The sequence below is a fragment of the Felis catus genome, chromosome A1 (assembly GCF_018350175.1).
Source record: "Felis catus isolate Fca126 chromosome A1, F.catus_Fca126_mat1.0, whole genome shotgun sequence".
Lineage (NCBI taxonomy): Eukaryota > Metazoa > Chordata > Mammalia > Carnivora > Felidae > Felis > Felis catus.
Window position 1 is genome coordinate 108,522,077 of NC_058368.1, and position 24,400 is coordinate 108,546,476.

At 35.1% G+C, this 24,400-nt stretch overlaps 1 protein-coding gene across 3 annotated transcripts in view; it reads right to left on the bottom strand.

Moving 5' to 3' along the window:
• Positions 1-24,400, bottom strand: part of FNIP1 (folliculin interacting protein 1) — a 146,961-nt gene that overhangs the window by 55,412 nt on the left and 67,149 nt on the right. For all 3 annotated transcript variants that reach the window (XM_003980741.6, XM_003980742.6, XM_045058679.1), the window contains 3 exons: positions 10,550-10,684; positions 6,058-6,158; positions 5,731-5,805 (listed from right to left, as the gene is read on the bottom strand). In XM_003980741.6, the coding sequence (XP_003980790.1) occupies positions 5,731-5,805; positions 6,058-6,158; positions 10,550-10,684 (311 nt within the window). The remainder of the gene's footprint in view (positions 1-5,730; positions 5,806-6,057; positions 6,159-10,549; positions 10,685-24,400) is intronic.

A 24,400-nucleotide genomic window follows, 5' to 3' on the forward strand; every position in this document is an offset into this window, starting at 1 on the left:
AAAAAAGACAAAAAAGGAAAAAGAATCCACCAAATATACAAAAAATATCTTCAGTTCACACATTATAAATGAACTGTATTACTCCTGTCCATAAATAACTCAGAATAATAGAAATAAAATTACTTTATGCTTTTAGTACAAAGTATCTGTCCTAAGAACCATCAATAAAAAATTAGAAAACATGAAGAAAGTGAGAAGACTACAGCTAAAACCAGTGATTCCAATATAGGATCTCTAATTTCTACTTTAGTGTTTAATTCTTAAAAATTAGCACTTTTATCATCAGTATTTTTTAAGCATCCAAAATACAGTGAAATACATCTTTCCTTTTCCTTCCTTCCTAAAAGAAAAGCTAATAAAGAGCTACAGGTATTAGAACCTTAGCTAATAAAACACCTGAAAAGTCTTTAGGAACATTTACAATTAATGGAATCTTTTGAAAATTTTTCTAGTTTTGAGTAAACTCCTTACTACCTCCTGTTGCTTCTGACTTTGGGTATCCCTCAGACCCTTGCTAGCCAGAGTTCTGATATGGTCCCTGCAGAATCCATCACTGTGGTCCACTAACATCTCATCCTAGCCCCAGTTCTTCATTTACTAGGTCTGGCAGGTAGTCCAAGAATCTGATATCATATGTGCCTCTGTTTCAGCTTTACTATTCCATTTTTTTTTAATCCAAGTAGGTTAACATACAGTGTAGTCTTGGCTTCAGGAGTAAAAGAACCTAGTAATTCATCTCTTACATATGACACCCAGTGCTCTTCCCAAAAAGTGCCCTCCTTAATGCCCATCACCCTTTTAGCCCATGCCCCCACTCACCCAACTCCCCTCCAGCAACCCTAAGTTTGTTCTCTGTATTTAAGAGTCTCTTATGGCTTGCTTCCGTCTGTTTTTATCTTATTTTTCCTTCCCTTCCCCTATGTTCATCTGTCATGTTTCTCAAATTCCACATATGAGTGAAATCATAACATCTGTCCTTCTCTTATTTCACTTAGCATAATACCCTCTAGTTCCATCCACGTTGTTGCAAATGGCAAGATTCCATTCTTTTTCAATGCTGAGTAATATTCCTATGTGTGTGTGTGTGCGCGCGCGCACGCACACACACCACATCTTCATTATCCATCTGTCAGTTGATGGACATTTGGGCTTCTTCTGTGATTTAGCTACTGTTGATAGTGCTGCTATAAACATCGGGGTGCCTATGTCCCTTCAAATCAGCACTTTTGTATCCTTTGCATAGATTGCTAGCAGTACAATTGCTGAGTCGTAGGGTAGGTCTGTTTTTAATTTTTTGAGGAACCTCCATACTGTTTTCCACAGTGGCTGCACCAGTTTGCATTCCTACCAACAGTACAAAAGGGTTCCCCTTTCTCTGCATCCTTGACAACATCTGTTGTTTCCTGAATTAATTTTAGCCATTCTGACAGGTGTGAGATGGTATCTCATTATGGTTTTGATTTGTATTTCCCTAATGATGAGTGATGTTGAGCATCTTTTCACATCAATGGAACAGAATAGAGAACCCAGAAAAAGACCCACAATACATGGCCAACTAATCTTCCACAAAGCAGGAAAGAGTATCCAATGGAAAAAAGACAGTCTCTTCAGCAAATGGTGTTGGTAAAACTGGACAGGGACATACAGAAGAATGAAACTGGACCACTTTCTTACACTATACACAAAAATAAATTCAAATTAGATGAAAATCCTAAAGGTGAGACAGGAAACCATCAAAATCCTAGAGGAGAAAAAAGGCAGCAACTTCTTTGACTTCAGCTGCAGCAACTTCTTCCTTGACATGTCTCCGGAAGCAAAGGGAATAAAAGCAAAAATGAACTACTGGGACCTCATCAAGATACAAAGCTTCTGCACAGTGATGGAAACAAGCAGCAAAACTAAAAGGCAACCAAAAGAATGAGAGAAGGTATTTGCATATGACATATCAGGTTCACTACCCTAATCCTGGCATTAACAACTTGTAGTATCCTTGTACTCCACCACGGCTTACCTAGGCCAGTCCTGATTGCAGAGTTAATTCTACAGGGGACCTGAAAATTAAAGACCACAACATACAGGTGCTAACTCAGCATGGCACTACAGAACGGAAAATAACATGGAAATGCAGTCAACATTTTACTTCCAGATATAGCTTCTAGAAGCAAATTAGAGAAAAGAGAAAGTACATTTCCTATTCTTCAACTAAACTAAAATGAGAAGTAATCCGGACTCCATACAGAGTGGCTCAATGAATGAAAAACAAGCCAGAGACTCACTTCAGTTTTAAGGATGATATAGGCTCAATATGAAGGGACAGAATAAGATACTCCAGGTAAATGGAAATCAGAAAAGAGCAGGAATAGCTATACTTATATCAGAAAGAAGACTTTAAACTAAAAAGAGTAACAGGAGACAAAAATGGTCATATAATGATAAAAGGAGCAATTCATCAAGAAGACACAACATATAACAATCATGCACTCAACACCAGAGAACCTAAACAGATTCATTTGTCAAATACTAACAGATCGGAAGAGACAATGATGCAATAATTAGTAAAGGACTACTTTCAACAACAAATAGTTCATCCAGACAGAAAATCAACAAAGAAATTTTGGACGTGAACCATACCTTAGGCTAAATGGAACCAAACAGATATATAAATATAGATACAGATAAAACAGTCTATCCACAGGGAAAGCTGAAAAATTCAGACTATGGGGAGATTAAAAAACATGCTCCTGAACAACTAATGGGTCAAAGAAGAAATCAAAAAGTAAATTAAAAAAATACTCTGAAACAAATAAAAATGGAAGCATAGCATATCAAAACTTGTTAGAAGTGCTGCAAAAGCACTTAAAAGAGGGCAGTTATAGTGATAAATGCTTACAGTAAGAAGCTAGAAATATCTCAAATAACCTTGATTTACACCTCAAAAACCCAGAAAAAAAGCCCAAAGTTAGGAAGGAAATAAAGATCAGACGGGAAATATATGAAAGAGAACAAAGAAAAAAATTTAAAGATCAGTTTAACTAAGGGCTAGTTTTCTAAAGAGACAAAATCAACAAACCTTTAGCCAGACTAACTCAAAAAAAAAAAAAAAAAAAAAAAAGAGAGAGAGAGAGAGAGGACTCAAATAAATGAAACCAGATATGAAAGAGACATTACACTGATACCAAATAAAAAGGGATCATGAAACTACTTATCAACAATTACATGCTAACAAAATGCGTAACCTATAAAAAATGGATAAATCCCAAGACTGAATATATAACCTACCAAAACTAAATCATGAAGAAATAAAAAATCTCAAAAGACCAGTAACAAGAAGGTAGAATCAGTCATTGATCAAAAACCTCCTAACAGAGAAATGCCAAGGACCGGATGGTTTCCTTGGTAAATTCTACCAAACATTTAAAGAATTGATGTCAATTCTTTTCAAACTCTTCCAGAAATCAAAGAAGGAGTATTCCCTGGCTCATCTTACAAGGACAGCATGATCCTGACACCAAGGCCAGGACATTATAAGAAAATTACAGATCACTTTTCCTGATGATTATAGATGCAAAAATTCTAAACAAAATATTAGGAAACCAAATTCAACAGAACATTAAAAGGATCATTCAATATGATCAAGTGGGATTTATCCCTGGGATGCAAGGATGCTTCAATAAATGCCAGGCAATAAATGAGAATTACCACATTAAAAGAATGAAACATAAAAATCGTATGATCATCTCAACAGATGCAGAAAAAGCATTTGACAAAACACAACATCTTTCCACGAAAAGAAAAAAAGTCAAAAAAGTAGGTTGGAAGAACAAATATTATTAAAATGTGCATATTACCCACAATCATCTATAGATTCAATGCAAGTCTTATCAAAATTCCAATGGCATTTTTCATAGAAATAAGAAAACAATCCTAAAATTTGTATGTACAAAAGACCCTGAAAAGCCAAAGAGATCCTGAGAAAAAGAACAAAGCCAGAGGTATCATATTTCCTGATTTCAAACTATACTACAAAGCTAAAGTAATCAAAACAGCATAGTACTGGCAGAAAAATAGACACAGAAAACAATGGAACAAAATCAAAAGCCCAGAAAAAAAAACCCGCATATAAAGAACACTTAACAAAGGAAGGAGAGTACCTTCAGTAAATGATTATGGGAAACTGGGTAACTACAGGCAGATGAATGAAATTAGAACCCTATCTTACACCATTCACAAAAATGAACTCAAAATTGATTAAAGACATAAACATAGGACTTCCAAACTGCAAATCTCCTAAAAGAAATCATAGGGAAAAAGCTCCCTTGACATTGATTGTAGCAGCAATTTCCTGGACATGGCATAAAAAGAAAAGCACAAGCAACAAAAGCAACAATAAGTAAATGTGACTACATGAAACTAAAAAGCTTCTGCACAGCAAATAATCAATTGACAAAATGAAAAGGCAATCTATGGAATGGTAAAAATATTTGCAAATCATGTATCTGTTAAAGGGTTAATATCCAAAATATATAAAGAGCTCATACAAATCAAGAGCAAAAAACAAACAACCTGACTAAAAAAGTAGTAACTTCCTCTGAATATTCAGAAGAACTAACTAGACAGTTTTCCAAAGAAGGCATCTGACAAATAGCCAAGAGGTATATGAAAAGGTGCTCAACATCACTAATCATTAAGCAAAGGCAAATCAAACCACAACAAGGTATCACCTCATACATATTACAATAGCTAACATCAAAAAGACAAGAGATACTCAAGTGGTGGCCAGGGTATGGAGAAAAGGAAACCCTTATGCACTTTTGGTGGGAACATATATTGATATAGCCACTTGAAAACAGTATGAAGGTTCTTCAAAAAATTAAAAATAGAACTACCGTATGATCCAGCAATCCCACTTCCTTGGTATATACCCAAAAGAACTGAAATGAAGATCTCACAGACATATCTGCACTCAGGTGTTCAATGTGGCATTAGTGACAACAGTCAATAAATGGAGACAACAGATGAATGGATGTCATACACATACACAACACACGCATGCATGCATGCACTCACACAAAAAATGGAATATTATTCAGCCACGAGAAAGAAGGAAATCCTGCCATTTGCAACAACATAAATGAATCTTAAGGGCATTATGAGAAGTGAAATAAGTCAGACAGAGAAAGACAAACACCATATGATATCACTTCTATGTGGAATATAAAAAAATTGGACACAGAAAAACAAAGAAGAGTGGTGGTTATCAGGGGCTGAGAGTGGAGGAAATGAGAAGATAATAGTCAAAAGTTACAAACTTCAGTTATAAGATCAGTAAGTTCTGGGATCTAATGGACAGCATGCTGATTATAGCTAATAATACTGTATCTGTTATACTTGAAAATTGCTAAGAGGTTAAATCATAGCTGTTCTTACCACAAAAAAGAAATAGTAATTGTGACAGCATGGAAGTATTAGTTAGCTAATGCTATGGTGGTAATCATTTTCCAATATATGAAAGTATCAAACCAATGTGCTGTACACATTAAATTTATATAGTGTTACATGTCAATTATATCTCAATAAAGCTGGAAGAAAAAAGGCTGGCTTCTGTGAACTTTCAAACTTAAGGAGTAGAAGAAAATCTCAATTTAAGCTGCAACCCCGAGAATACTCTGTTTGTTTCCCTACTTTGCACATCCTAAATAATTAATTCTCCCTGCATTCATAATCACTTACGTATTGAGACTTCCACAGATACTGCTGCCAGTCCGTGCAGTAAAAACTTTGCTAAGCATAAGCTGTGGAGGGGAACTATGAAGAAAAAGAAAGAAAGAAAGAGATCAAAACTAAGACAAGGAACTTCTCAATTTATTATAAATCAAAATATGTAAGTGACAGACATTTCACTGTATAGTTACAACAGTCCTGAAGTAGCATGAACCCCACAAAATATCATAAAGAGTATCTGACATGCTCAATCTGCATGAAGACTATATGAAATTCTCTCATGTTTAAAAATTACATATTCTAACATGGATAATGAAAAATCAGAAAAGCCCTCACCGGATCTGATGAATTTTTAAGGTAGATCCTTTGTAGCTCATTGCTACCGAGCCAAACATCATCTCTCCAAGCATATTGGCATCAGAAGAGCACCGGGAACCCTAAAAAAATAACGATAACATTAATCAAATTGCAGAATGTCAAACCTTATGACTATTTCCAATATTGAATTTTATTGACAATTGCTTTGCTATAGTTATTCTACATAATGGTTTTTTTTTTTTAACGTTTATTTATTATTGAGAAGCAGAGCGAGGCAGAGCATGAGAATGGGAGGTGCCGAGAGATGGGGAGACACAGAATCCGAAGCAGGCTCCAGGCTCTGAGCTGTCAGCACAGGGCCTGATGCAGTGCTCGAACTCACAAACCCAGAGATCATGACCTGAGCTGAAGTCGGATGCTTAACCGACTGAGCCATCCAGGCGCTGCTACATAATGATTTTTTTAAGTGATACTACACTGTATACACTGTTCTATAGCTTGATTTTCTCCATTTCACAATGTCTTACACATCTAACTATACGGTTATACAAAGATTCCTTTTGAACAGCTGCATAGTATTCTACTGTATGAAAATACCACAGTTCCCCTTACTGATGGGCTCTTTAGGTTACTTCCAGGTTTTTGCTATTACAATATTGCTTAAATGAACATTCCTTTTTTTTTTTTTTTAAGTTTAGTTATTTTTGAGAAAGATACAGAGAGAGAGAGAGAGAGAGAGAGAGAGAGAGGGAGGGAGGGAGGGAGGGAGGCAGGCAGGGGGAGGGGCAGAGAGGGAGAGACAGAGAATCCCAAGCAGGCTCCACAGGGTCAGCACAGAGACTGACATGGAGCTTGATCCCACAAACCATGAGATCGTGACCTGAGCTGAGATCAAGAGTCAGACACTTAGCCAACTCAAGTGAGCCACCCAGGTGCCCCTTAAATGAACATTCTTAACCACATCTTGTGCATATGCAATGTTTCTCCAGGACAGACAATAAGAAACAGAATTCATTGAACATGCAGAACAGTTTTCACCACTCCTGCTGTACAAAAGAGATATTCACAAACACGGTAATTTACCTCTACTTTGTATTTTTTTAAAAGGACTTATTTAAAACATGAGAATATCTCATTCTCAAAGAACTCCAATTAAAAGTTATTCCTTTCCATCATTTTGTCTTTAATTATCATCCATTTCATCACTAATTAGATACTGTGGTAAATATCACTAATTACCCCCTGAAATATCTTATTCCTTATTTTTTGAAGTCTAATGTGTTTCAGGGCAGCAACGTGCCCAACTGAAAAAAAAGAAAAAACAACTGCATTTCACATCCTCCCTTAAAGACAAACTTAGGGGCGCCTGGGTGGCTCAGTTAGTTGGGCATCCAACTTCAGCTCAGGTTATGATCTCTCGGTTCATGGGTTCAAGCCCTACGTCAGGCTCTGTGCTGACAGCTTGGAATCTAGAGCCTGTTTCATATTCTTTGTCTCCCTCTCTCTCTCTGTTCCTTCCCCACTTACACACTCTCTCTCTTTCTCTCTCTCAAAAATAAATAAAAGATTTTTTTAATTAAAAAAAAAAGACAAATTTAGAGTTGGTTTCCACATTTCGAGGGTTAAACTAATGGCTGGAGTTGCAGCTTTCACAATTTATACATTTATATGCATGAGATATAAATGAAAGTCACTGGAGATGGAGATACCATATTAGGAACACAGAGCAACAATTTAACAATTTAACACATTAACTCTGGGTAAGTAGAAAGATAAGGATACCTTGATCTCTAAAGCCATCTTGAACCCTAAATATCATACCTAGATGGCCTACCTTCAGACCTGTCATCCAGTGAAGAAAATAATCCCTAGGAAAAATGTAATTCCTAACTTGTAGTTATATAATAAAACTGATAAGAAAGAGGACCTAAGTAACTATCTAAGATAATAATTATTCACAAATTTCATTAAATCATTCTATCATAAAAAATCAAGAATTAGGAGTTTTAAGAAAATACTTAAAAGACTCTTCTGATATTAACAATAAAGTAACAAGGACCCTCATTTTACACGTGGAGGATAGGAAATATACCTGTACACTATTTTTATTTTTATGTGATTCTTCTACTCTTTTGCTTATTTACTGCCCATTTTGGATTAAAGAAATCTATGTATTTACATTTGTCAACCTTTCTTAAAAGAGACATCTTCAAATAACAATCCATTTCATCATAATTATTTCATATTAGTTTTAAATATATATTCACTTACATATTTTTTCTCTCTTAGGTGTTAGCCTTAATTTTGTTTTAATAAAGACAAAAAGCTAATGTTTAAAGAAAAAAACACTTTTGATATACCTATTTAATAAAAGAACTCATCTAGGGATTTGGTTAAGAAAAAACTTTTATTTCAAAACACAAAGGTTTGGGTACTAAAAGTAACATTTTAGAAACAGAGACAAATAATTTTTTAATGATCAAATGGGAGGGTCTTTTTTTTTTTCTCCTAAAAAAAAAGATCAATGCAAGGGGTGCCTGCGTGGCTCAGTCCGTAGCATCTGACTCCTGATTTCTGCTCAGGTCATAATCTCACAGTCGTGAGATGGAGCCCCGCGTTGGGCTCCACGCTGCTTAAGATTCTCTCTCTCCCTCCTACTTCCCCTCCCCAGCTACTGTTCCACCCGTATCCAAAAAAAAAAAAAAAAAAAAAAAAAAATTTAATGCCAACCCTACTTGGCAAACTACACTGCTTCTGGTTAATGACAGAAGTGAGAGCCTTCTCTTACAAGCTCATTTTCACTATAACGTGGCTAACTCCATTCTTATTTTGACTAAAATTATTATGAATTTAAGTATCAAAGCAGTTATAGATTTTAATACTAAACTAGAAAAGAAACCTCAGAAACCAAAAAGCAGTAAAAATAAATTGGTGTTTAAATTTTATCAGACCATATAGTTCGCTAGTAAAGGTTCTCTTTGCCTACTCTAATACATATCGAATACTCAGCATAAATGTCACTGGCATATTTATATATGACATAATCTATAATAAAGGTTATAATTTTAGAAGTGCTATTAGTTTAATACTTTTTTTTATAATGCCCTTATTAAAAAGGCAATTTTTTGAACATACTCATTGTTGGAAGTTATTAATCTGTAATAATCTGTGTTAATCAAAGATAATGTTCTAGTTACCTGAAATCACATTTTATCAAGGGTAGTGAACTATATGCTACAATAATTCAATGTCTCTTACTAAAAAAACAGAGTTCCATGACCATACTCAGCCTACTATCAGAATATCTGGGCACAAAGCCTAGGAATCTGTACCTTAAAAAAGAAAATCTTGGGACACCTAGGTGACTCAGTCAGTTAAGCATCCAACTCTTGGTTTTGGCTCAGGTCATGATCTTGCAGTTTCGTGAATTCAAGCCCCACATCAGGCTCTGCGCTAGTAGCACAGAGCCTGCTTAGGATTCTCTCTCTCCCTCTCTCTGCCCCTCCCCCACTCACACTGTCTCTGTCCTTCTCAAAATAAATAAATAAACTTTAAAAATAAAATCTTTTAAAGAAAATCTCTAGAGATATTGATGCAATATAAGAGTCCAATCACTCAATGCTTCAGGGTTCCTATAATCTGTATCCATGTGCTAATTTTCAACTCCATAATCTTAGGAAGAAAGGCAAGCTTACACAATTCATCAAAGTAGTAAACATCCAAATTGGTATAAGTATGATGATGTCACATAGCATATAGCACAATTAGGAACTTATTAATGTATCATGCTTAAGCTGGAGGAATAAAGGTGGACAGGGGAAATTATGTACTACCTCTTAATATCTGGATTTTAATAACTTCAGAGCTCTTTCATAGATACTGTCATATTGACATCATATAAGGGTCACTTTCCTTCCAAACACGACTACCTAATTACAAATAATTTAAAAGCCCAGGATTCCATTTTGGTACCGCTAAATATAAAATACTTGTGATGCATTCATGCAAGCTTGGATGACATGAATAAATTCACAGAGATGACATTTACTTGGTATGAAACCAAACACTTATGTGAAATATAACAAATTTAAAGAGAAGTTACTATTAGATACTATTTTGTTTAAGTTTGTATTTTAAAAGAAGAATCACATTACTTTTGAAAAACAAAAATGTCCATTTCTGCATGTGTATAGTTCCAATCATACTTAATTTCATTAATTAAAGATATCTAAAATAAATTATTCTCATAACCCAAAAAATCTGGTAAATAAAAGGGAGAAAATACTCCTGGCTACCTATGACCATAGTTTTCTGTACTTTTCCTAAGATGTATCAAAATGCATAAATATACTTCTTTAATTATCTGTCTCCACAGCTACAAATGTAAGCTCCAGGAGGGTAAGGACTAGTTCCTATTGTACGGCAATCCCTAGGATGGTGCATAACACATCACGGACACTCAAAAATATTTGTAAATTAATGAATAAGTAAATGACATCAATGATCTTACTTGGTACTTAGGACATTGGTCCTTTACATCAGAAGATGAAGTCACAGAACTATCCAGTGAGGAAGAACTGTCTCCTCCAGGTTTCAACTGGCAGCATTTCCCAAAGACTTTTACTTGAGCATCACTACAGAGTTTCTGAAATAGAGATATTATTCCCATTCATGTTTTAACAAACTTTTCACCATACACAAGTTTAATTTACAGTATAAAAGCCTTTAGAAAAAACAAGTATGAAATAATTCAAAATATAGCCTTAATATATTGATTTTACTACATTTTCTCCAGTACTGTTCTCTATTCTTAATCTCATAATTGTAATAATATTTGTTGGGTTTGTGTTGTGCTTTTCTCATAAACATTGTTAAATCAAGGGAGTTTTTCTATATTATTATGGTCTACAACAATATTCTTTACAAGTGACTTAAGAGATGGCAGCAGTTTTCAAAGTATTTGATCTCAAACTCCATTTAGGCCTTTTGTTTCTGTGAGTTAGATCTATCAATATTTTCCCATATAAGACATTAAAGCTGAGAAATTTTAAAATATTAATTCACTTAAATATAATAATATACCCATTACAAGTTAACATAAATAACATATTTTTAAGAAAGAAAATTTCTATGCAGATATGTAGGGATAAGACGAGAAATACAAAGCTTTCATATTTTACTAAATGTATGTGTATCTGTTTACATATATTAAACATACATGTTTATTATTTTGAAATGAGAATGTATTCATGTGTTGAACAGTTAAATGTTTTGTTTTGTTTTGTTTTTTGCCTTTTAAAAAATTTAAATCCATGATAGTTTACACATAGTGTAATAATGATTTCAGGAATAGAATTTAGCAATTCATCACCTACATGTAACACCCAGTGCTCATCCCAACAAGGGCCCTCCTTAATGCCCATCACCCATTTAACCAATGCTCCCCCCACCCAACTCCCCTCCAGCAACCCTCAGTTTGTTCTCCATATTTAAGTCTCTTGGTTTGCTTCCCTCTCTTAACAAACTTTTAATAAGAGCTAAGTTTAGGACAAGAAGGTTGTACAGTGGCATAGTATGAAAGCATAATGTATTTCTATTCCTTTTTCTTCATTCTCTTGCTTTTCTCCCACTCCCAGATTCTAGAGCTTTCACTGCTCACAACTACCAAAGGTGCAATCTACCATGGACTTTGATACTCCTAAAAATATTTTGGTGCTTTATCACAGTTACCAGTATGTACACTCTTCCATGTAACAGACCTCACGTAGGTTTTCAGAGGAAGTAATCTGACTGAAATCACAGTTTTTGAAGATCAACTGTTTTATAGATGCCATCACCACCAAGGGCATTATAAAAGAGAACACCTGGTAATTCCAAAATCACCTCTAACCAAAAATGTAGAGAGACAGCATGATAAACTAAAATGAATAAAGGTTTTACAACTAAAAAGATGTGAATTTAAATCCTGGCTCAGCGAGTTACCTGACCTCGCTAAATTTATCTATTTAATGGAAAGAAAAACCCTATCTAATGGGCAGGGTATTTGTGACACTTAAGGTGTGTGTGTGTGTGTGTGTGTGTGTGTGTGTGTGTGTGTGTGTGTGTCTCCATATGTACTTATATATAAAATACATAAAGTGCTCTATACAGCATCTAGAACTAGCATGTGCTTACTGGTTTGTAGCTATAAATGATATTAGAAAAAAGTTAAAGTAAGAAGCTAAAATAACTGAATACCTACTTTGGAGTCAGGAAATTCAGTAGATATTTCCATGTATATTATTTCATTTAAACACTTACTAAAATATTGATATTTTTGGTACTGATATTCTTGGCCACATCTTAACAACCTTCTATTTAATGATCACCATCGAAATGCTAGGTCTTTAAAACTATTTTCTTTAATACTCAGGGTGGTAGATATTATAGCCCAGTTTAATGCATAAGAAACATGAAGCCCAGAGAGTTTAAGTAACTTCACCAAAGTTATAACTACATAATATGCTTAAAGGCAAAACCAGGTGGTTTTACATGAAAGATACTCGATATTACTAGTGATTAGGGAAATATAAATTAAAACCACAATAAGGTATCACCTCATGTCTATTAGAATGGTCATCATCAATTAGTTGAGAGATAACAAACACTAGCATGGATCTGGAGAAAAGGGAACCTTTGTATACTCTTGCTAAGACTACAAATTGGTGCAGCCACTTTGAAAAACAGCATGGAGGAACCTCAAAATATTAAAAATAGAACTGTATTACAATCCAACAATTCCACTTCTGGGAATACATATCCAAATGAAATGAAAACTAACTCAAAAATATATCTGCACCCATGTTCATAGCAGCATTATTTACAATAGTTAAGACATGGAAAGAACCTAAGTTTCTATTGACAGATGAATGGATAAAGAAGTTGTAACATAACTTCTTTGTTGTACACAAACTATATTATTTTGCACACATGTAATGTACATTTGTAATGTACACATGTACACACTATATTGTGTACTATATGTACACAAACTATATTATTCAGCCACAAAAAATTAGGAAATCCTACAATTTGTGACAACATAGATGGACCCTGAAAGCATTAGGCTAAATGAAATGTCAGACAAAGAAAAGCAAATACTGTTCAGACTTGTAGTCACCAGAAGTGGAGGGTATGGGGAGGCAGATTTAGAGGAAGGTGGTCAAGAGGTACCAATTTCCAGTAATAATAAGTACTAGGGATGTAATAATGCACAACACAATAATAGATAACACTGCTTCGTAATATTATAGGAAAGTTGTTAACAGAGTAAATTCTAGGGGCACCTGGTTGGCTCAGTTGGTTGAGTGTCCAACTTCGACTCAGGTCATGATCTCACTGGTTGTGAGTTCGAGCCCCGCATCAGGCTCTGTGCTGACAGCTCAGAGCCTGGAGCCTGCTTCAGATTCTGTGTCTCCCTCTCTCTATCTGCCCCTTCCCCACTAGCGCGCGCTCTCTCTCTCTCTCTCTCTCTCTCTCTCTCTCTCTCCCTTTCCTCTCTCCCTCTCTCTCTCAAAAAAAAAATATTAAAAACAATTTTTTAAAGAGTAAATTCTAATAGTTCTCAGCATAAATAGAATTTTTTCTTCCTTTTTTTTCTTTTCTTTTTATTCTGTCTGTATGAGAAGATAAATGTTAGCTGAATCTATGCTGGTAACCATTTCATGGTATACGTAAAGCAAACCATCAGGCTGTATATCTTAAACTTATGGAATGATATATGTCAATTATTTGTCAATAAAACTCAATTTGAATACAATGTATACCAAAAACTAAGAAACAGTTGAATGAAACAGTCCTTTTCCTCATGGAACTAACAATCAAATGAGAGAAAGAGGCATTTAACAAATAATTAGACAACTATGTATAATGAAATATAATATTTCAAATATGTTCTTTTATGTTAGCAATAGCTAACTCATTGTACTTACTATGTGCCTAGGCACTATTCCATTTTACACACAGTTATTCTTTTATTCCTCACAACAACTCTAGGAAGTATTATAATTATCCCCACATTAAAATAGAGGTTAAGGATCAATGATACTTAAGTGAACTGTCCAAGAGAGGACTTAACCTAGTCTAGGGAAACCAAAAAATGACATTTAACCCAGGACTACAAAAAAGCACAGGAGTTAAGATGAAAGAGGAAGAGTGGGAGGGCTAGAAAGATATTCTAGGCTGAGGGACCTTGGTATATCCAATCTCTGAATCATGAAGCAATCTGCTATAGGGAGGAAAGGGACAAACATCCATCAGTTTCAGGACTGAAGCATTAAAGTATACATAAAATTTCTTACTACACACACACACACACCCACCCACACACACACCCCCCCACACACACCCCTCTCTCCTACTAACTCCTCAGCTGTCCAGAGTCTTTTCTCCCTCCCATTCTGAAGTCATGGCTTTTCTGAATCCACATAGCAACAACTTCACGGGAAGATGGTCTAATGAGGGGAGAGGGCACAGTCTGCAACCCTCAGGTAGACAGACATAGGCCTTCTATGAGCACAACCACAGAGCAAAAGGATTCAGTTTTCTTATCTCACTTTCATTCCAAAAAGAATGATGCCATGCTTTATTTTTAACCCACAAAAAATCATGCTCTACTTACGCATAAAAAATAAGTTATAAACACCACTGAAAAAAAACCTGGCTTCTTATAAATGGATTCTAATTTTTATTAACTTTTTTTTAACATTTTCACAAACAAGTTGCAAACTTAGTTCAAAGAATTATTTTTTCCTGAACCAAATGGGAATAAGCTGACTACCTGAGATGCTATGAACTACAGCATCAATACTTCAATGTGTATTTTCTACAAACAAGGACATTCCCTTACATAATCATAATACAGCCACTTTTCATGTGGCATATGATTTCAATGCCCATTAATGATAATATTCTTAATACTGATGATCACTTGATTAAGGTGGCACCTACCAAGCAACCTCACTGTAAACAAACTTTTTTCTCCTTTGTAATTAATAATATTTTGATAAGGGGTGGGGGGAAAATGAAATTCGTATGCTATTTTATTTTTATGCCATAAAAATGCTGTTTCTCATCAAACTTTCAACTTATTTATATCAGTATAAACTCATGGTTTTCTATTTCATCCAATGGGTTGTAATCTGCTACTATCATTATTTGTTTTTATGCTAGAGTTTTCCCTATTTAGCCAGTGACAGGCCCTTCATGCTGGTTTCTATGTCCCTTTGACATGTTCCCATCATTGTTTAAGCTTCTGGCACAAGTTCCAGGCTTTTCTTTTTCTTTCCCTGCTCCAGTCTAAGGACCAGTCATTTCCCTAAAGAGCCCTGGTTCATTCTAATGGAGAAGGGAATTAAGACATTAAGATCTAGATACTAGGTATGAGCCCACATGTTGGGGTCTCATTGTGCTTCTGCTCTCACTGCTCTGACAGGACTGAGGAGTACACATATGTATCTAACATATCCATAAACAAGTTTACATTTACATTTATTGCATTTGAGTATATACATGCGTGTACATATATATTAAAACATAAATTTGCACCAATAAATCCAATTCCATTCCAAGACTACAAGGTTCTTCTAGTTTTCTCATTTATAACTCCCTTTTCTAACAATCAGAACAACATGCCTTTCATTAGCCTTCAAATGTGTTTATTTTATCAATTCCCTTATATGAAACCAGTCTTTCATTTCTCACTCCCTCACCTGCATGGACATTTTCTTTTCCTCAGGCTCAGCGAGCCGAGATGGATGCCCTCAACATCCCACTTGGGCACTGACACTCTGTATCAGGCAGCAGCTATGGAGATGTCCTCCTTAACTTACTTGGGTTCTAATACTCTGCCTTGGACCACCATGTCTCAACCAACTGACATCAGTGTTCAGCCCTACCTAATGGCTTTAGGACTAAATTGTTCAGAAAGGGTAAATGGATGGAAGGTAGAAAGACATGGGGGATTAAAAATTTTAACCTTGACACATAACCATATTTTATGTTCCAGATTCTATATCACAACTGAAATTCAAATAAGTAACCAACACTTACATGGTATTTTCAGTTTACAAGTCTTTCACATAAATTTTCAATTTTTTTCTTGTTCAGTCAACTTTTAATAATTTTAAGTTGTACATAAGTAATCCATTCATATGACTCAAAAGCAAAAACAAAATAAGTAAGTATACACACGGAAATCTAGAAACCCTTCTTGTAGTACCCTATTTCCCACTCCACATATTCCCAATTAGTCACTTTAACTGGTTTATTATTATCCTTCTAAAATTTCTTTTTGCAAATAAAAACACAGTATTACTTTTCTTTCTCTATTACAGAAAAGGTAAGTAATTCAGTTCTGTCCTTGCTTTATTTTCCTCTAAAAGCCTAGAGAATCTTTCCATTTATCGTTAGAAATCCTCCTCCTTCTTTTTTTCATACAGCTGAATAGTATTCCAGTGTGTAAATATATTATAGCTTATTTAACCATTCATCTGTTAAGGAAGGATACTGCTGGTGGAACTGCTGGATTAAAACAAGAATAAATAAGACTTCCAGGGAAGATGGTGGAGTTGGAAGATCCTAACCACATGTCATCCCACGAACACAACTAACTAACACCCATATCAGTGTAAATAACCAAGAAAATGACCCAAGACTGGCAGAACAGACTCCACAGCTAAATGTAGAGATAAGGTCACACGGAAGGAAGGAAGGAAGGAAGGAAGGAAGGAAGGAAGGAAGGAAGGAAGGAAGGAAGGAAGGAAGGAGGGAAGGAATCAGGAGTTAAATGGACCATGGGACTGTCTGCATAAGGGAAGGACACCAACATCACAGGCTCAGAGAGGGATAAGAAACAGACCTTCAGGCCAAGCACCCTAAGCATAGGGATCCCATATAGGGAAGACCAGTCTCCATAACATTTGGCTTTTGAAAACCAGTGGGGCTTAATCTCACAAGTTCTTACCATCAGTGGGGCTTAACACCTGGAGCTTTAAAATCAGCAGGCTCAGCTCTAGGAGAGCAGAGAGGGCAGAGGAAACTGAGTCCCCATGCATAAAGAGCACCAAAAACAGCCCTGTGGAGATACGGCATAGAAGCAGCAGTCTGAAAAATGCCTCAAGTATATGGGAGAGAGAGGTGTTTACTAATCTCAGAGCATGTGTTGGAGGGACAGGGATCCTTGGAAGACTTTTCCAGGAAGAAAGGAGTTGGAAGGCACCATTTCCCTCCCCCACCTCCCCCACCCCCAGACTAGACACATGGACACTTGGGGGGAGAAACCTCAGCCCCGACAAGTTCCAACTAACTTGTTAACAGAGTACCACAGTCCTGTGTTCTCTTCCATACAAGCCCCCTCCAACTATGCCTCATTCCAGGTCCTATCCCACAGCAGACCTGTCCAGACCTGGCTAATACTAAGAAGCCTGCCCCTGTTTTCTCCTGCAGACTTGCCTCCTCCAACAGACCTTTGGACAGAGCCAGCCAAGGTAGTGCACAAACCTGAGAGTATGCAAGCAGCTTGGTAAGGGGCCAGGACCACGTCAAAGTGACTCCTGCACAAGGAGAGGGGAAGACAACCACACACACCAGTTCAAACTAGACTCTAGCAGTGGGCCTGGTCTGACTATAGATTCCACCCACCAATGAAAGCTTCAGAGGATAACACAGGCAAAGGTCCCTGTAGCACAATACACATTCAAGTGCACACAGAACATTCTCCAGAATAGATTGTATGTGAGGGTACAGAGTAAGTCTCAACAAATTCAAAAAGATCAAAGTCATTCCATGTATCTTTTCTGACCACAACACTATGAAACTAAAAAATCAACCACAAGAAAAAGTCTGGAAAGAACACAATACATGGAGGTTAAATAACATGCTACTAAACAATTCATGGGTCAACTGAGAAATCAAAAAGGAAATGAAAGGACGCCTGGGTGGCTTGGTCAGTTAAGTATCTGACTCTTGGTTTCAGCTTAGGTAATGATCTCATGGTCATGAGATCAAACCCTGCATTGGGCTCCATGCTGGGAGTGGAGCCTGCTTAGGATTCTCTCTCTCTTGCTCTGCCCCTCCCTCTCATGTGTGTGCCTTCTCACTCTCTCTGGGAAAAAAAAAATCAGAGGAAATGTAAAAAATACATGGAGACAAATGAAAAAGAAAGCACAATGGTCTAAACAATAAAAGAGGTTCAGCAATACAGGCCTACCTCAAGAAGCAAGAAGAATCTAAAATAAACAATCTAACCTTACACCTAATGAAGCTACAAAAAGAGGAACAAAACCAGTAGAAGAAAGGATATAGTAAAGGAAGAAAGAATATAATAGGATATAAAAGGATATAATAAAAAATATAATATTAGAGAAGAAATAAACAGAAACTAAAAAAACAATAGAACACATCAATGAAACCAGGAGCTGCTTCTTTGAAAAGATCAACAAATTGATAAAGCCTGGCCAGACTAATCAAAAATGGAAAATTCCTAGATACACATAACATCCCAAAACTGAATCAGGAAGAAATAGAAAATGTGCACAGACCAATACCAGCAATGAAGTTTTATTGGTAATCAGAAAACTCCTCACAAACAAAAGTTCAGGACCACATGACTTCACAGGTGAATTTTACTAAACATTTAAAAAAGAGTTAATACCTATTCTTCTCAAACTAATATATACAAAACATAGAAGAGGAAGAAAAGTTTCCAAATTCATCCTATGAGGCCAGCATTACCCTGATACCCAAACCAGATAAAGACACCACTAAAAAAGAGAACTACAGGCCAATATCCCTGATGAACACAGATGCAAAATTTCTCAACAAAACACCGGTAAACCAAATTCAACAATACATTAAAAAAAAGTCATCCACCAGAATCAAGGGGGATTTATTTCTGGGTTGCAAAGGTGGTTCAATATTCACAAATCAATGTGATACTTCACATTAGCAAAAGAAAGCATAAAAACCATATGATCATTTCAATAGATACAAAAAAAAAGTGACAAAGCACACCATTCATTCATGATAAAAACTCTCAACTAAGGATGTTTAAAAGAAACATAGTAAAAGCCATATATGAAAAATCCACAACTAATGTCATACTCAATCGTGAAAAACTGAGAGCCCTTTCCCTAAGATCAAGAACAAGACAAGGATGTCTACTCTCAACACTTTTATTCAACATAGTATTGGAAGTCCCACTCACAGCAATGAGACAACAACAACAACAAAAAAAAGGCATCCAAATTGGTAAGAAAGAAGTAAAACTTTCAATAATTGCAGGTAAAACTTTTCACTAATTATACTATATATATATATATAATTATATAAATAATATATATATTATATAATATATAATATTATATAATATATATATAAATATAAATATATATTATATATATATAAATAATATATATATATATATAAAACTCTGAAGACTTCACCAAAAGACTACCAGAACTCATTAATGAATTCAGTAAAGTTGCAGGACACAAAATCAATACACAGAAATCCATTGCATTTGTATACACTAATAATGAAGCAGCCAAAAGGGAAAGTAAAAAAACAATCCCATTTACAACTGCACCAAAAATAATAAAATACCAAGTAATAAATTTCACCAAGGAGATGAAAGACCTGTTCTCTGAAAACTGTAACACAAGGGGCACCTGGGTGGCTCAGTCAGTTAAATGTCCAACTTCAGCTCAGGTCATGATCTCACCGTTCATGAGTTCAAGCCTTACATCAGGCTCTGTGCTGGAGGTTCAGAGCCTGGAGCCTGCTTTGGATCCTGTGTCTCCCTCTCTCTCTGCCCCTCCTCTGCTCCTTCCCCTGCTCATGCGCACGCTCTCTCTCTCTCTCTCTCTCTCTCTCTCTCTCTCTCTCTCTCCTTCTCAAAAATAAATGAACATTGAAAACTGTAACACAATGATTAGAGAAATTGAAGACGACACGAACAAATGGAAAGGTATTCCACGGTCATGGATTGGAAGAACAAATACTGTTAAAACAGCCACGCTACCCAAAGCAATCTACAGTTTTAATGCACTTTCTACCAAAATAGCAACAGCATTTTCACAGAATTACAACACACAATCCTACAATTTGTATGGAACCACAGAAGACCCTGAATATCCAAAGCAGTCTTGAAAAAGAAATATAAAACTGGAGGTGTCACAATCCTAGACTTTAACATATATTACAAAGCTGTAGTAATCAAAACAGTATGGTATTGTCATAAAAATAGACACAAAGATGAACGGAACAGAACAGAGAGCCCAGAAATAACCCCAAAACGATACAGTAATTTCATCATCAACAAAGGAGAAAGAATATGCAGTGGGAACAAGACTCTCTCTCCAACAAACTGTGTTGGGAAAAATGGACAGCTACAAACAAAAGAATGAAACTGGACCACTTTCTTCATAATACACAAAAATAAACTCAAAATGGATTAAAGACCTAAACGTGACACAAGAAACCATAAAAATTCTAGACGAGTGCACAGGCAGTAATCTCTCTGACATTAGCCATAGCAACATTTTTCTATTTCAAGGGAAATAAAAGCAAAAATAAATTATTGGGACTACATCGAAATAAAAATATTTTGCACAGCAAAGGAAACAACAAAATTTTTAAAAAGCTTATGGAATGGGAGAAGATATTTGCAAATGACTTCTATGATAAAGGGTTAGTATCCAAAATATAAAAAGAACTTATACAACTCAACACCAAAAAACACACAATCCAATTAAAAATGAGCATGAGACGTGAACAAACATTTCTGCAAAGAAGACATACAGATGGCCAAAAGACACATGAAAAGGTGTTCCACATCACTAATCATCAGGGAAATGCAAATCAAAAGCATAATGAAGTATCTCTTACACCTGTAAGAATGGCTAAAATTAAAAAAACAAAAAACAAGAAAAGCTGACAAAGATGCAGAGAATGGAACCCCTTGTGCACTGTTTGTGGGAATGCCAACTGGTGAAACCACTGTGGAAAAACCAGTATGGATGTTCCTCAAAAAATTAAAAATAGAAATGCCATATGATCCAGTAACTCCACTACTGGGTATTTACCCAAAAAATACAAAAACACGAATTCAGAAAGATAAATGCACCCCTATGTTTATTGCACCATTATTTATAATAGCCAAATTATGGAAGCAGCTCAAGTGTCCATCAATAGATGAATGGCTAGAGACGATGTGAGGGAGATATACACATTAGGAAATATTCAGTCATAAAAAAGAATGAAATCTTGCCATTTGCAATAACATTTGCAATAATATAATAAATGGGATTATTATACTCTAGAGAGTATAATGCTAAATGAAATAAGTCAGAGAAAGACAAATACCATATGATTTCACTCAAACGTGGAATTTAAGAAACAAATGAACAAAGAAAAAAAAGACAAAAAAAATTCTAAACTATAGACAATTGATGGTTACCAGATATGAGGTCAGGAATGAGTGAAATAAATGAAGGGGATTAAAAGTACATTTATAATGATGGGCATTAAGTAGTGTATAGAACTACTGAATAACCGTTTTATACACTTGAAACTAATACAACACTATGTTAACTATACTGGAATTAAAATTAAAAAAAGAAAAAAAGAGTCTCTGGGGATGCAGCCTCAGAATCTGTATTTTTAACAAGTGCCCCAGGACATTGTCACGCACAGACAATCACTGGATAGGACCATCAATAGAATTTCTTCCTACTCTAAAAATCTGTTCATTCCCATGACCTAAATTTTAGTTAGCTCTATTTTTCTGTGAACAGAATTGAATTTAAAAAAGAAAGGTACAATTTGCCTGGTGCCTATGTTTGGGGCCTTACATACATTGTTTAATTTTTCTGTACAATAATCCTTTGAGGTAGGTATTATCATCACCACAGTATGCATAGATTCCAAGCTGGAACTCTGTACAAACTTCCAGATAAAGAGTGAGTTAAGTTCTAAGGATGTAATGTACAGCATGGTGACTATAGTTAACAGTACAAAAGTTGCCAAGAGAGTAAATTTGAAAAGTTCTCATCACAAACACACATAAAAATTCTGTGTGACATGATAGATGTGATAACTTACTTTACTGTGACAATCTCTTTTCCATATACACATACATAAAATAACTATATTGTATACCTTACACTTACACAATGCTGTATGTCTACTGTATTTCAATAAAGCTGGGGGGGCGGGGGGGGAGTTGGGACTATGATTTCAAAGTCAATGTTTTTTCCCCACAATATCGTGCTATGGTAAGAAATTATGAAAGAGCTTATTATAACTGATAAACTCTTGTGCAGTACCTTATCTTCATACAATAGATTACTATTTTAGGAACTGTTTCTTCATCCTCTTTCGATCACTGAGTTTCTCCTACTCTGAACCATTAATTACTTGATGTCATGATGATAATATAAAAATAATAAGCTTCACCTTAATTACTCCTTGTCTTATTTTTCTTACCTATTTACAATGTATTCTTCTTCAGGTGCCTAGGAGGCTCAGATGGTTAAGCATCCCACTCTTGATTTCAGCTCAGGTCATAATCTCACAGTTAGTGAGATTGAGCCCTGCATCAGGTTCTGTGCTAGCAATGCAGAGCTTGTTTGGGATTCTCTCTGTCCCTTCTTTCTGCCCCTCCCTCTCTCTTTCTCAATAAATAAAATTTACTAAATAAATAAATAAATAAAATGCACTCTTCTTACATTTTATACATTTTGGAAGGCAATTTAAATCCTTTGTGTGTGGCAGGGAATAAATCAAATGCAAATAAAACAAAAAAAAGCAAAAATAGATATAATATTAGTAGACACTGCAAGATTAACTCCATGGAGATTGTATCACTTTACTCATTCACTTTTACAGCAAAGTATCATGATTAAACATCTGAGTTTTTGCCAATCTAAAAGGAAAGAACTAAAATCACAGTATACTTTTCATTTTTGTTTCCTTTATTAGGAATGAAAATATAAATCCTATTACATGTGTAGTCGTTGTCAAAGTTAAGAGTCTTTTACTTTATGGCCCTTGTATTTTAAGTCATAGTTAGAAAAGTCTTCTTCATTCCACAAAAATATAGGAACTCACATTTTCTTGTGTAATATTGCAGTTTTACTTTTTTTACATTATTATGTCTAACATACTTGAAGTACAAATCCAAATTTATCTTTACTCTAGTTATGTGACTCAATACCATTTACTGATCTTTACTGATTTAAGATGATGTCTTTATCATATACTAAATACCTGTGTGTATGTGGATCTATTTGTGTTTATCTTACTCTGTTAATCTCTTTGCCTATTAGTGTGCCAATTACACACTGTTTTAATTACTGAAACAAAGTATTTTTGCAAATCTGGTACAGCTAGCTCATCCTTACTGTCCTTTTTTCAGTTTTCCAACCAGTTACTGCTTATTATTTTTCCATTTGAACTTCAGATTCCTCTGCCTAGTTCCACACAATGCCGTCCACTAAAAACAAACAAACAAAAAAATGATGGTCTTTTTTATTGGGATTGCATTATTTTACAAAGCAACTTAGAGAGAATGGACAACTTTAGGACAGTATTACCCAAAAATATATTTTGCCTTTCCCTTTGCTCGAGTAGATTCTATATACTTTTGGAGACTTTTAAAATTCTGAAACCATAATTGTTTTTTGTTTGTTTTTTTTTAATTTATGCAAGGCACTTTTTTAAGTTGCTATTTTAAATGTTGTCTTAGCTACCTTCATATCATCTAACTGAAACCTGTAAGTATATATGGAGCTTACTGATTCCTGTATATTACCTTTTTTACAGCTCCAACAACATAAATCCAATGTTCCAAATTTGGTCTCATAATTAAGACTCAACTATTAGTACTTATACAATGCTTCAACGTGTACAAAACTCATACACTGTAATTTGTGTTCACCTTTCCAAACTTACGTGCATTTGCTATACAATTTTATACTTGAATATAATGATTAAAAGCTAAAGCATGTAAATGATCATATAATTTCACTGAGAACTCAAGAAACAGCATTACATTATCATTAAAACAAAAACAATGTCCAGGATAAGGAGAGTATCACAGGATGAAATCACACAGGACACATTTGGCTACATCAGTGTTCAAAGAAACGACATCACAGTGATTTTTATATTTCAGCTATAAAATGAATAAGGTCTGAGGACTGAATGTAAAAAACAAAAAATAAAAATAATTCTTTTACAAAGTGAGTTACTTTATTAAAATCATTGAATGTATTCATTTTAATCTTTACAGTTCAATAGTCATTTTCATAAAATATAATAA